At 48.2% G+C, this 14209-nt stretch overlaps 5 protein-coding genes across 5 annotated transcripts; all 5 read left to right on the top strand.

The window, feature by feature from the left end:
* Window positions 1-2: 2 nt before the first annotated feature.
* PtrM4_082110 (XynB, Beta-xylosidase) lies at window positions 3-1598 on the top strand (the record flags this gene model as incomplete). The annotated part of the gene is made up of 1 exon (XM_001941061.2): window positions 3-1598. One exon carries the CDS (start codon window positions 3-5, stop codon window positions 1596-1598), a length of 1596 nt encoding a protein of 531 aa, XP_001941096.2.
* A 1391-nt stretch (window positions 1599-2989) lies between these two features.
* PtrM4_082120 (Dimer-Tnp-hAT domain containing protein) lies at window positions 2990-6704 on the top strand (the record flags this gene model as incomplete). Its single annotated transcript, XM_066106511.1, has 6 exons — window positions 2990-3124; window positions 3224-3692; window positions 3750-4481; window positions 4701-5482; window positions 5660-5919; window positions 6071-6704. 6 exons carry the CDS (start codon window positions 2990-2992, stop codon window positions 6702-6704), a joined length of 3012 nt encoding a protein of 1003 aa, XP_065963449.1.
* Window positions 6705-7547: 843 nt separating this feature from the next.
* Window positions 7548-8789, top strand: PtrM4_082130 (NMDAR2-C domain containing protein; the record flags this gene model as incomplete). The annotated part of the gene is made up of 1 exon (XM_066106512.1): window positions 7548-8789. One exon carries the CDS (start codon window positions 7548-7550, stop codon window positions 8787-8789), a length of 1242 nt encoding a protein of 413 aa, XP_065963450.1.
* Window positions 8790-9279: 490 nt separating this feature from the next.
* On the top strand, window positions 9280-10161 carry PtrM4_082140 (uncharacterized protein; the record flags this gene model as incomplete). The annotated part of the gene is made up of 1 exon (XM_066106513.1): window positions 9280-10161. The coding sequence occupies one exon, from the start codon at window positions 9280-9282 to the stop codon at window positions 10159-10161; it is 882 nt and encodes a 293-aa protein (XP_065963451.1).
* Window positions 10162-10206: 45 nt separating this feature from the next.
* PtrM4_082150 (uncharacterized protein) lies at window positions 10207-13932 on the top strand (the record flags this gene model as incomplete). Its single annotated transcript, XM_066106514.1, has 1 exon — window positions 10207-13932. The coding sequence occupies one exon, from the start codon at window positions 10207-10209 to the stop codon at window positions 13930-13932; it is 3726 nt and encodes a 1241-aa protein (XP_065963452.1).
* Window positions 13933-14209: the final 277 nt, after the last annotated feature.

Genomic DNA, 14209 nt, shown 5'->3' on the forward strand with positions numbered 1-14209 from the left:
ACATGAGCACCACCATCAACCCAATCATTCCAGGCTTTGCACCGGACCCATCTGTCGTACTAGTTGATGGCACATACTATCTCGTCAACTCGACATTTCATCTCTTCCCCGGTTTGCCCATCTATACGTCTCAGGATCTAATTCACTGGCACCAAATCGGCAACGCAATCAATCGGACCGAACAGCTCAGCTTCTCCAATGCTTCAACGCTGATACACGATTTGGGTAATGGAGACCATTTGTATGCAACAGGCGGTTTGTATGCGCCTACGATACGGCACCACAATGGTACTTTCTACATTGTATGCACAAACGTGGTAAACCCCAGCGATGGGGGAAAAAGCAAACTCGAAAACTTCATTATTTCGAGCACAGACATCCACGCCAGCAAATGGAGTGATCCTGTCCCGTTTGAGTTTTACGGTATAGACCCTAGTCTCTTCTTCGACACCGTGTCGGGCAAAACATACATGTGCGGTTCGAAATCCCCGGGGCCAAGCACAAAGATCACTCTGTTTGAAATCGATGTTGCGACGGGTGAGAAGCTCAGTCCCGAGAAGGAACTTTGGCATGGGACTGGCGGTATTTATCCAGAAGGTCCGCATATTTACTACCGTGAGGGGTTCTATTACCTCATGATTGCCGAGGGTGGCACGCACGAAGGCCATAGTGTGACAATGGCGCGGAGTAAGAGCCTGGATGGACCGTGGGAAGCATCACCCCGTAACCCTATGCTCACCGCTGCTGGAACGGACGAGTATGTGCAGTGTACAGGTCATTGTGAGGCGTTCGAGGGTATGGGCGGGAACTGGTATGGTGTCTGTCTGGCGATACGGATGCATGCCCCCAACATGTATGGACTGGGTAGAGAAACCTTTCTCACGCGTGGACATTGGGATTCGGGAAATTGGCTTTCCTTTGACCGCGTCAAGGCTCAGCCTTTAAACATCGACACAACACTGGATCCCGCGAGGAAACTTACAGCGGCACCAGGTGTAGATTGGCTCTACATCCACGACCCAGTCGCCTCAAACTGTAACATCTCCACTTCCACCTCTTCCTCTACCGGCCAAGACATCTCACTAATACCCTCGCCACATCTTCTCTCCTCAGCAAACGCATCTCCAACTTTCCTCGGAAAACGCCAGCGCAGTCTGGAGGGAGCAAGCCGCGTCACGCACCTCACCTCCGCCTCCTCCCCCCAAAATCTCACAGCAGGACTAGCCGTCTACAAAGACGAACACCGATTCTTCTACATCGCCGTGCACCGTCAGACGAACAAGCAACCTGCGATTGTAGCTAAAGTAGTTAACAAGGCGCAAGGTATTGATAGGATGGAGGAGCGGAGGCTCGAGCAGGAGGATGTACTAGGAAATGAAATTGTGTTTGAGATCAAGTATACAGAGGAAGCGTACACGCTTTTGTACAGTGTGGGAGGTGGAGAGAGAGAGATGGTAGAGGTGTGTAAGGTACAGGCGAGGGAAATGAGTGATAGAGACTTTGTGGGACCGATTTTGGGTGTTTTTACGGTTAGTGGAGAGGAAGTGGAGGGGAAGACGGTGTTTTGGGGGTTTGGTGTTGATGGCGATGGTGTTTAGAAGGGGAATTGTGAGGTGCGGGGTTCTTACACGATTAGCCTTGGTACTTGCGTCCGGATATGGAAGAATGGACCGGTACCTAGCTCTTTTGGCGTTAGCATGTGATGAATACGATGCTTAGGCCTGCTTGAGAGTCTAGAGCCCAAAGGTAAGTTGTTGCACTTTACATCTTCAGTGATGGATCCTGGAGTGTGATATTACCCCCGCTTTTTTCTTATCGTCCTTGTCCCATCAATGAAAACCTTACAATATTAGTAAATTGAAAGCCGCTCCCGGTGACAGAAGTGTTGTTCAATTAGTCCGATTGGATCGCATTGACATGTGTAGACGTCACTGTAAGCTAAGCCCCTTCTGTACTTGACGCTAAACGACAATATTATTATTATTATAATTATTGGAACAAGGTCCCTCTAGTAGTATGACTACTATGGATAACCGAGTGGGAGGAGGGACAAGGCGGGGTGGCTGCAACGTATTGTATTGACTATCGTGTCCTATATCAAGCTCTCAGGCTGTTGTGGTGGATGCCATTGCCCACCGGGCAGTGCCTGCCACACCAGCACATCATGTGACCCCCAAGCACCTTCTACCTGGACTGAACCCAGATATTCTCAACAATAATTATTATTCCATTAGAGTCCTTTTTCAATCAGAGACTATGTAGGACTTTGGCTGTTAAACGACAATAGTTCATAGCCAAAAGTCTGGAATGTGAGAGATTCGAGGGACTTGTCTAGATGCTTTACTCGTCCATGACTGCCCTGGCTGATCATCGTATAATATGTAACCACGTGACTAGAGTCACATGATATCCTATTGTAACAGGCACTGCCCGGTGGGCAAGTGCACTTACCTCTGAGCCGAGAGCTCTAGAAAACACAACAACAGATAGCAATACAATCGTTGATCCACAGCCTCCACCCGACACTGCTCACGCAGTTACATAATATGTCGCGTGACTCGGCTTGGCACCCACATGTGTGTAGGATGCAGACTTGCTATCAGTCAGGTAACTCAGTTCGAACTGACTGAACTGACTGCCAAGACTCAGTTCAGTCAGTCAGTTCTTGAGGCAGCTGGACGTCAGTCCAGTCAGTTCAGAAGCCTCCAGACTGACTGAACTGACTGACGTTAGACTGACGTTAGCTGTTTTTAAAGCAGTATTTTAGAGTTGTGAAAGCCACATTTAGTGCGGCTTCGAAGCCGCGCTAGTCCTAGATATAAAGACACTAATCCTATATAAGTTAAAGCATCTAGCTTTAAGCTAATTAGAGTTTGCGGAAATGCGCTACCCGGTGCGCACCTAGTAAGCCTTTCGCGTCGCGTCGCGTCGCGTCTGCTATACACACGACGCTAGACTACTGTTGCCATAATACTTCTTGGTGTACTTCATGTCTACTCCCTCTAATTCAGGCCTTCGCCGCCTTGTAGAATGCGACAAGCGCAATTCTCCTCTACCATCGCTATCAAACGCGCCTACTGTTGGCGATACTGCGAGCGAGGCCCAGGCTGATGAGCCCTTGGCAGTACAGGCGGACTTCCCCAACGACGGCGACGACGACGACGACGACGACAATTACGACGGGCTTGATTTTAAGCGTGTGCCGTATCTTGAGCGGCGCCAGGTTGAGCGTAATAGTCGCGGTGGGCCAAAAAGCTGGATCTACCGCCACGGCTGGGCCGTCTGGCACCGCAAGTACAAGAAAAACTACTGGCTTTGCCGGTACTGCCATCAACGACGGAAGCAGGAGGCTTGCTACGAGGCTGACAGCACTACAAACGCCGGCCGACACCTCTCAAGCAACAAGCCTGGACACTCACACGGACCTAACGGACCTGTACCAATTGCTAGCCGGGAGGGCAATATTATGGGCGCGCTCGCAAAGTCCCAAGTATATATTATGAGGTCTAAAGGGATAGAAGTATCGCAAGAGGTAGCAAACGAGATAGCAGCAAGCTTTTCAACCTCTCGATTTCAGGACGCGCTGAAGGACTGGGTAGTCGCGGACAACCAGAGCCTTCGCGTAATAGAAACGCCGCAGTTTCGAGCCATGATTGCGGCCGTGAGCCCGCTAGCCGAAGCTCTCCTTTGGCGTAGCCACTAAACGCTCCACGATCATATTATTACTGAGTACAATACATACATACTAGCTGTTGCCAACTACCTTCGCGAAGCCCGGTCGCTTATACACGTGTCATTCGACAACTGGACTTCAACTGGTGGGCAGTATGCTTTTACTGGCCTCTGCGTACATTACCTTAACAGCGAGGGCAAGCTAGTTGACCACCTGCTTGGGTTGCCTGAGCTACACGGGGCGCACACTGGCAATAATATTGCCGCTGCAGCAACAACAATACTTCGGCTATTTGGCGTTGACAACGCGAGGGTTGGGTACTTTGTGCTTGACAACGCAAGTAACAATGATACTGCAGTTGAGTCCTTAGCAGAGGAGTTTGGCTTTATCGCAAGCGAGCGGCGGCTGCGGTGCTGCTGCCATATACTCAACCTAAGCGCACAATTAGTAATTTGGGGCAAAGACCGTAGCGCGTACGAGAATGAAGCCGCACACCTTGAGGAAGAGGAGAAGTACATGGATGAGTGGCGCAAATACGGTCCTGTTGGCGTCCTCTTTGACGTGATTGCGTCTATCTGTACGCCTCAAACTCGACAACTACTAGAGCGCCTACAGTGCGAGGAGGCAGAGTCTCTAGGTGTTACACCCCACATCCGGCAGCTTGTGAAGCCTGTTAAGACACGCTGGAATAGCTATTTCAACACGTTTGTCCGTGCAGCTGAGCTACACGGCCCTATCGATGGCTATATTGAGTGTAAACTTGAGGAGCATAGTGCTGCAACAGCAACCTCACGACGCCGGAAGAATCGTGAGCAGCTCCCTGCTGCCCAGCCACGGTTATATATACGCGAAGGGGGTCTAAGCGGCAAGGACTAGGCGACAATAACAGAATACATTCGACTCCTTGAGCCATTTGCCGAAGCTACACGGCTACTTAAAGGTCGCGGCCGACACGGCCGACACGGCGCTATATAGGAAGTTCTAGTAACGTTTGAGTAGCTTCTTAACCAGCTTAAGGCTCTCAAAGACCGCCTTAAGGATGTAAATTACGAAGATCTAGATGCGCCTGAAGATCATCTTATTACAAACGTTAACCTTGCACATTGTAAGCTTGCTAAGTACTACGCAAAATTCGATAACGCGCCTGTCTACTACACTGCTACAATACTACACCCGCACTACAAACACCACCTCTCAGCGCTCTGGAAGGTGCCTGACACCCATGTCACTGCCCGTGACGGTGTCCACTATCGCGACGGCTGGCTTGACAATAACCACCGGGCATTCCTGCGTATGTGGCAGGGGCGGAAGGACTCTGCAGCCACTTCAGCTCACACTGTAACGCCGCCGCGTAAGAAGCCCCGGCTAGGGATTTCAACGTCGCGATCAGCTTTTCTACAGTCGTCAATTGAGCAAAGCACACGGCAGTTAGAGGCAAGCCTTGCTGAGGATGAGTATGAGATATGGAAGCGGCAACCAGCGTTAGCTGAGGAGGATTGGCTGTCTCTTAATCCGCTTCTATACTGGGAGTCAGTTGCTGGGCAGTTCCCTATACTCTCAAAGTTCGCTATTGACGTCCTAACAATACCAGCAGCAGCGGCAGACTGTGAGCGGACTTTCAGCGAGCTTGGCGACATGTTAGGCACCCGGAGACTCCATATGAAGCCAGAGCTTATTTCAGCTTTGCAGAGCTTGAAGAGCTGGAAGAGGCTTGGTATACAGCCAACAACTACCTCAGCTTCTGGGCTAGCGCGCACACTATCAGAGGAAGAAATCTCAAAAGTACAGGAGCATTTATCTCAGTTCGACGTCAGGTAACTCAGTTCAGTCAGTCCAGTCAGTCCGCAGGCCGCGGCGACGTCAGTTCAGTCAGTCAGTTTTAGTTTAATTGAAAAGTCTTGGCAGTCAGTCCAGTCCAGTTCAGTGACCTCAGGACGTCAGTTCAGTCAGTCCAGAGAGCTCCGGACTGACTGAACTGACTGATAGCAACTCTGCTCACAACACGACAAGGGAATAGGGATCGGCGTAGGTGTAGTAGCGTACAGCTCCACCCACGAAGAAACCTTTTCTCAAAAGACAAACATTGGATGCTCCCAACTAGTCTACAACGGTGAACTAGAGGGGATAGCACAGGCATTTGAACACGCGGCTATAGTGGCACAAGAAGGCCAAGAGATCTACGTATACGCAGACAACCAAGCAGCAATCCATAGGCTTAACAACCTATCGGACAACCCGGGACAACAGTGGCTACTAAGATGCATCAGAGCTGCCAGACTCCGCAACAATCAATCGGATCGGCATGATTGATTCCTATCTAGGTTAAAGGCTGCCTAATAAAGTAACTCTTTAACCTATATAGGAATCAATCATGTCGATCGATTGATTGTTGCGGAGTCTGAGAGCTGCAAAGAGAATAACGACAAAGAAAGCATCTATCCACCTGCAGTGGGCCCCAGGACACAACGACGTCAAGGGCAATGAAAAAGCCGACACGCTAGCAAAGGAAGCAGCTAAAGAGAGACCAACAACATCGACCACAGCGAGCCTAGCCTACTTAGGCACAGAAATCAACAAAATACAAAAAACAGAACAACTGATAGAGTACAAGAGGTATACCGACAGGCCCACCAAAAACAGAAGCTCCTACTCAAGGATCTGCAAGCTCAACACACATACAACCATCAAAGTCCCGAAGGGAACACCAAGAGAAATCTCGAGCGCGTTCTACTCACTCAAGCTAGGACATGGATACTTCAACTCCTACCTTAAGAGATTCAACAAGAGAGACTGCAATCTATGTATATGCTACAAACCACAAACACCACAGCATCTACTTCTAGAGTGCAAACAGTACAAAACACATCGAAATACACTCAAAGAAGCAATACCACACAGACCCATCACCCTCCCACTTCTCCTCCAAACAAAGACAGGCATTAAAGCTACTCTAGCCTTTATTGCAAGTACTAGGATTAGCACGAGAAAATGGCACCTTGGGCAAACCACCGAACAGACAGACACTGTATAAAACTACAAAAACAATATTCCCTTATCCAAAAGAGCCCGCTGCTACATCTCTTTCTACTCACCAAACTGCTCTTTAGCACCCGCGCCAATGGAAGACTAGCTCTGAAATTGGAGTACGCAAAACACCACCCAAATTGTACAAGACCCATAGAAACTCCACAACGACCATCATACATAGAACGGCTTAGCCAAAGTCCTACATAGTCACCGACTGATACAGGACTCTAATGGAAATATAATATAATAATAATACCAGCCAGAGACGTGCCAACACACATCAAATCGAAAACTGATCAAAACGCGTCGTTTTTCATCGGAATATAGTCGAAACCATCAGAAGAAAAACATTCCAGCTACTCTAAGCCTCTGCAGCCAGCTGGTTGTAAAGCTAGAGCCAGTAGAACGAGATTCTTCAGACGCGTTCAATCTTCCAAAACAAAAACGCACAGACCAGTCCTTATCGATAAGATAACCAAAAACACCAACAATTGACTCTTTCGCTGTTTTCTAGTCTCCCAAATCTATTCCTATCCTAGAGATCTACTCGATAGATCAGTAAGATAGAGAAAAGAGAGTAAGAAGAGTAAAATAGCAAGGCTTTCACTACTTTCACACCGGTACGGCTAGAAGAACTAGGTATCCTTCTCACAGTCCGCAACAATCAATTAAGTGGGTCCTAGAAGGTTCAGATTGGATTGATTGATTACCGCTTTAAGCCTAGTAGTTACCTATAGGAGTTTAAGCCCTACCTAGATAGGTAAGTGGGTCTAGGAGAGTGACCGGATTGAATTGATTGTTGCGGAGTCTAATCCTTCTAGTGTAAAGTAGCAACAACAGAACAAAAATGCCGCCAGACAGCGACAATATCATAGTGCAGATCCCAGAGGCAAGCGGAAACAGCACTAATACCGCAATCTATCTCGAAAATGATATCCAAATGGGTATAGAAGAGGACCAGACACCAGCGACCCCAACCCAAACTCAACCTAACCCACCTGAACGACTAGTCCCAATCATGAACAAACGACCAGCCCTCTTCTCTCCTGTATACGACAGAACTGGAAGAAATCCATTCCAAAAGAATGACTCTGATAAACCAACCGCAAAAGATCCAGAACAGGCAATCCAATGGGCTAGAAACCTGATCCTCCAAGCCTCTATTATGACCAACTCATATGAAGAGCAAAACAAGCTACTCGAACTACTAGACGTATTTAGAGACTACACGGAAAAAGGGAGAGTTACAAACCAGATCTCGGACAAACTATCTGCCAAGCTCGCCTTCCACTCAGCTACTCTAGCAAACGCTTCAGAAAAAGCAGCAAAGACATTAAAGAAGGCAACAGCCACAGTAGCTGGTCAAAACAACCAAACAGTAGCAGTAGCAACAACGACAACAAACACAAATGCTCCCCAATCATACGCAACAATTGCAGCTCAACCATCAAAGAACGCCACTTGGACGACTGTAGCCCCAAAGAAAAAGCCAACGCCTAAGAAACTAATTACGCACTATCAAATAGTTGCAACACTAGAGGAAAACCAAACCATCAACCCGCTCCAAGCACGAAACAAAATCAACGAGGCATTCCAAAAAGCTGGCATTGCAGGACCTGTTATCCAACTAGCAGCTCTTAGTAAGAGAAACAATCTCATACTTACTACTACAAGCGGATACTCTGGAGAATTCCTTCTCCAGCAATCCAACATCTGGATGGATCTCTTTAACATCAAACACGCTCAACCACTAGAATCTTGGACAAAAGTCATAGTCCACAACGTCCCTACAACCTTTGAAGGAGCAGACACGCTAGAAATCCTTCAAACTGAAATCCCTACATACAACAAAGGACTACAAATAGTTGGTAACTCCTACTGGCTTACAAAAGACTGGAAGAACAAGCAAAACAGCTCTATTGTTATTGCTTTTAAAACAGAAGCTGAAGCAAAGAAACTAGGAGCGAGGATCATTATCCTTGGAGAGAGCCTCCGTACTGAAAAGTACAGAAGTATTCCAGCTACTACCCAATGCGACTGTCACAGGCTATGCCTGTATGTCGGCGTTCGGCGATGCCCTCAGCCTTGACACCTCGGACCGATGTGAGCTCAGGCCACCGAAGCTTCCACAAGCTTCACGGCAAGCTTCGAGATGATTCTTGGTATGATACGGCTTCTTTTTACAAGGTATAAATGTTCCTCAACATTCTGTATCTAGACGTTTTCTCTTCAAGTTTGCTATACTCGTCTAACGGGATAGTCAATTGAAATCATCATTGTCCAAGCCCCTCACATTATAGCAAACTTCCGTTGGAAACGTACAGCCATCAGAAGGCCCCTCGTGGCACCCGAAGTTTAGAAGGCTCATCCGAGCACCAGAAGGCCCCTCGCGGCACCCGAAGCCCAGAAGGCTCATCCGAGCATCAGAAGTTATCCAGCCTCTTCCAACACGCAATCCAGCCCAAGATCGATTGACAGCGATGTCTCTACCTGATCAAACGAACAAGCCTCGCCACAGCCTACCGCATCCACCAACTTTCAGCGGAGTTAAGTCACAATGGCGTGGTTGGAAGCTGGAGATGGAAGGCAAGATTGAGGAAGACGCCGAAGCAATTGGGAATGCTAAGTCCCAGATACGCTATGTGTACTCCCGCCTTGAAGGTAGCGCCAGGACGAACATCACTACCTTCTTTGAAATGGAATTGAGGAAAAACCTTCCGAATCCACAAGCCTTGTTAGATCGATTAGACCTCCTTTATGGTGAACGTAACCGTAAGGAGAAGGCTATTCACGCACTCCACACAATTCGACAGCGAGACGACGAACCCTTTACTTCTTTCTACCCACGGTTTGAGAAAGAAATTGCGAACGCGGAGGCGGAATCTTGGAACGAGTCCTCAAAGATCTCCTACCTAAGGAATGCTATACACCCGAAGCTTAGAGCACACTTAATCGGAATCTCGCGTCCTGAGCTCGAGTCCTACGTTGCTTTCGCTACGAAATGCGAAGAAGTTAGTAACCAAATGGAGCTTTTTGGGCAATGGAAGAACGAAACACGTAGTATCAACTCTAGGAGAAGCAACACTGCACAGCAAGCACTCGGAGAAAATATTTTAAGAGAAGAAATGATGGAATGGGAACCCACCACCACCGTGCGAATCAACGCTGCTCAGGGAAGGAGGAACACTAACGGATATCCCTCAAAGCGACCTGAAGACCAGTCCCTGTTGGGGAAGCGAGCCAAATGGGTGGAGAAGTCAGAAATAGAGAAGAGATGGAAAGAAGGAAGATGCTTACGCTGTGGTCGAGACGACTGCAAGGTCGAACGCTGTCCCTTAGCGGCGGCAATCCCGCCGTCGGTGAAAATACAGAAGAACGTTGTTTCTGCTTCCCGAGCAAAGGTTACGACAGCAGCGGTTGAAGACACAGAAGATGAAGAAATCAGTTCCTCTGATCAATAGGAAGACGCGGGAGCCGCAGCAGACTGGAGGCGTTTCGAAAACAAGATGGATCAAACCGGCATCTATGTAAACTTCGGTGTCAACGGACTTCATTTCACGAGAGCGATGTTTGACAACGGTTGCCACAGCTACATGGCTATTTCGGATCGTCTTCAAAGGAAGTTGCAGCTCCCAACCTTGCTAATAAGGCCACGAACACTAGAACAAGTTGCTGGAGTCGACTATAACGCTATTAACCGAGTTTCCTTCTTCGATATCGACATCGACGGGCACAGACAGCGACGAGTTTGGGCCTACATTATTCCTCAGATGCAGCAAGACGTAATACTCGGGCTTCCATGGGCAAGAAGTCAGGAAGTAACAATACGACATTCAGACTACGGAGACTCGCTTCACATCGGCACGACTGACACTTATGTCACACTACGAAAGGACCCAACCTGGACAACAGACAATTCGACAAAAGTAGTCTCAGCTGCCGTCTTTTCAGCCCTAGCACGCCGGAATTATAGGAAGCAAAAGAGAGTTAATATATTTGCTGTTACTATGGCCGATATTGAAAAAGCACTCGATAAGTTGAACAAAAAGAAGAAGCCTACGGATCCGAAGACGAAGTTGCCTGCTTACTACCACGACAAAATAGACATGAGAATCTTCACACCAGAGGTAGTAGGGCAAGGCTATTTACCACCACACCGCCCTGGAGTAGACCACGCAATAGATTTGGAAAAAGATGAATACGGTAGAGAGAAAGAAGTACCCTACGGACCACTGTACAACATGACGAAGGAAGAGCTGTTAGTTTTAAGGAAAACCTTGACCGACCACCTAGAGAAGGGATGGATCCGAGTTAGCAGATCGCCAGCCGGAGCCCCTGTTCTGTTCGTCCGCAAGCCAGGAGGAGGTCTTCGTTTCTGCGTCGATTACCGGAAGCTTAATGAGATCACGAAGAAGGACCGTACACCCCTGCCTCTTATCACAGAGACGCTGCAGATGATGGCTAAAGCCGTTTGGTATACAAAGCTTGACGTGTCTGCCGCTTTCCACAAGATACGGATTAAAGAAGGCGACGAGTGGAAAACAGCGTTTCGAACAAGATTCGGATCATTCGAATGGCAGGTAACACCCTTTGGCTTAACCGGTGCGCCCGCAACGTTCCAACGGTATATCAATGACGTTCTACGGGAATTCTTAGATGAATTCGTATCGGCATACATTGACGACGTAATTATCTTTACCAATGGATCTCTGGACGAACACAGGCAGCAAGTCTTGCGAGTAATGAAGAAGCTTCAGGAAGCAGGCCTACAACTCGACATTGACAAATGCGAGTTCGAGCAAAAGCGAGTTAAGTACCTAGGCTACGTTGTGGACTCTGAAAAAGGCATTTGCGTCGACCCAGAAAAAGTTGAAGCTATCAAGGCATGGGAACCTCCTTCGACAGTTAAAGGCGTACGAGGGTTTGTAGGATTTGCCAACTACTACCGAGAGTTTATCCCCAAATTTTCTAAGATTGCTCAACCGCTTACGAATCTAACGAAGAAAGACGTCCAATTTCGTTGGGGAGAAGCTGAGCAAAGCGCTTTTGAGCGAATGAAGCAATTACTAATTAGCGCACCTGTGCTTACCCCTTTTGATCCTGAACGGGAAACCCGAGTTCAGCCAGACTCCTCAGGCTACTGTATTGGAGGCGAATTATCGCAGTTGACTGATAACGGCCAATGGAAGCCCGTGGCATTTTACTCGAAGAAATGCCTCCCAGCAGAGGCTAACTATCCTATTCACGACAAGGAGCTACTGGCCATCATTCGATGCCTTGAACAATGGCGGAGTATGTTACAGAGCGTACAAAGCTTCACGATCCTCAGCGACCATAAAAACCTCGAATACTTCATGAAGAAGCAACAGCTTACCGAGCGACAAATGCGCTGGGCTCTGGAACTATCACGATACCGCTTCCGCATTATCCACCAAGCCGGAACGAAGGCTGTGGTCCCAGACGCTCTTTCACGAAGAGATCAAGATTTGCCAAAAGGACTTGACGACCCACGATTAAGCGGACGATCTCACCAGATGTTCAGTAACAAAGAAGGGAGCTTGTCATTGAATAGCTTATCGACAATGCTTTGTACACCCTCTATGCATCATGTACGAGTTGGCGCTACATGGGTACTCGGAGGTGACAAGGACCAAGAAGACGATGAAGAACCGATTAGGGATAACCCTCCTGTTTGTCCGTTTACAGAATCGGAACCTAACTTACGGCAACTTTGGAACCGAGCGTTGGAAATAAATAAACGATATTGGTTACTCCGTAATATGGTACGAGAAGGAGCGAGGCAGATTCCACCAAAATGGGGCCTGCCAATTTCTATTTCAGAATGTTCCGTTGACGATGGCGGACGATTGTTGTGGAGAGATCGTATTTGGATCCCTCATTCGGAACCTTTGCGAACGGCTATTATCCAGCAGTGTCATGATTCTGCGCTCACAGGCCACCCAGGTCGCGATCTTCTTAAGGCGATCATCAGCAGGCGATTCACATGGCCAGGCTTGTCTCAAGACATACGTCAATTCCTTCCGAACTGCGACATCTGCGGGAGCAAAGCTGTATGGAGGGAGAAGAGACGAGGACTCCTAAAACCGTTACCAGTTCCAGAGCGACAGTGGGCGGAAATTTCCGTTGACTTCATCACCGACCTGCCGGTTTCGAAGTCCGGCGCGACTAATGTGATGGTCATAACAGACCGACTGTTCAAGAGCTGTATATTCAGAGCGATGAAGCAAATAACCGTCGAGGCGGTAGTAGAAGCAATGATGGAATGCTTAGTCGAACATCATGGACCCCCCGCCGCTATTGTGTCAGACAGAGGCCCACAGTTTGTCTCTCTTATGTGGGGACGAATGTGTTCATTGTTGAAGATCACAAGAAGACTATCAACGGCCTTTCACCCGGAAACTGATGGATCAACCGAACGGATGAATCAGGAGCTTGAAGCCTACCTTCGTTGTTTCGTGTCTTACTACCAAGATGACTGGGAACAGCTACTTCCTGTTGCTATGCTCGCGATTAATGGCCGCACGTCATCAGTTACGGGTATAAGCCCGTTCTTTGCAACACACGGTTACAACATCGAACCTATCGAAGTGGAAGAGAAACTGAGAACAACGGGCCGTACGCCGATTGCTAAGGGAGAAGCCCTTATTGCTAAGCTCCAAGATGCTACGGAGATGGCTCAGACCATGATAGCAGCAGCGCAAGAGAAGTACGAGACGTACGCAAACGAGCATCGACAACCAGCAGAACAATTTCGAGTTGGAGATAAGGTGTGGCTCCGCCTCCAAAACATCGTTACCGACAGACCTTGCAAAAAGTTGGATTGGAAAAACGCGAAATATACGGTTAAGGAGCTAGTAGGCTCGCATGCGGTACGACTGGATACTCCTCCTGGAATACATAATGTCTTCCACGTCATGCTACTTCGGAGAGCTGCGGACAACCCTCTACCATCTCAAATCCTCCATGAACCACAGCCGCCAGCTGTATTAAAAGAAGGAGATTCAGAATGGTACAACGTTGAAGAGGTTTTAGACCATAAAATAGGAAAGGACAAAAAGCTCAAGTTGCTGGTGAAATGGGAAGGCTATACAAAGCCAACTTGGGAACCAGAGGAGGAATTGACAATGACAGAAGCATACGCAACGTATCGAACTCACACAGACGTATCCAAACCTTCTCAGCGTCGTAAGAAACGACGAGGGAGCCCTTAGTGGAGGAGGGGAGTAATTGTCACAGGCTATGCCTGTATGTCGGCGTTCGGCGATGCCCTCAGCCTTGACACCTCGGACCGATGTGAGCTCAGGCCACCGAAGCTTCCACAAGCTTCACGGCAAGCTTCGAGATGTTTCTTGGTATGATACGGCTTCTTTTTACAAGGTATAAATGTTCCTCAACATTCTGTATCTAGACGTTTTCTCTTCAAGTTTGCTATACTCGTCTAACGGGATAGTCAATTGAAATCATCATTGTCCAAGCCCCTCACAGCGA

The sequence above is a fragment of the Pyrenophora tritici-repentis genome, chromosome 3 (assembly GCF_003171515.1).
Source record: "Pyrenophora tritici-repentis strain M4 chromosome 3, whole genome shotgun sequence".
Classification (NCBI taxonomy): domain Eukaryota; kingdom Fungi; phylum Ascomycota; class Dothideomycetes; order Pleosporales; family Pleosporaceae; genus Pyrenophora; species Pyrenophora tritici-repentis.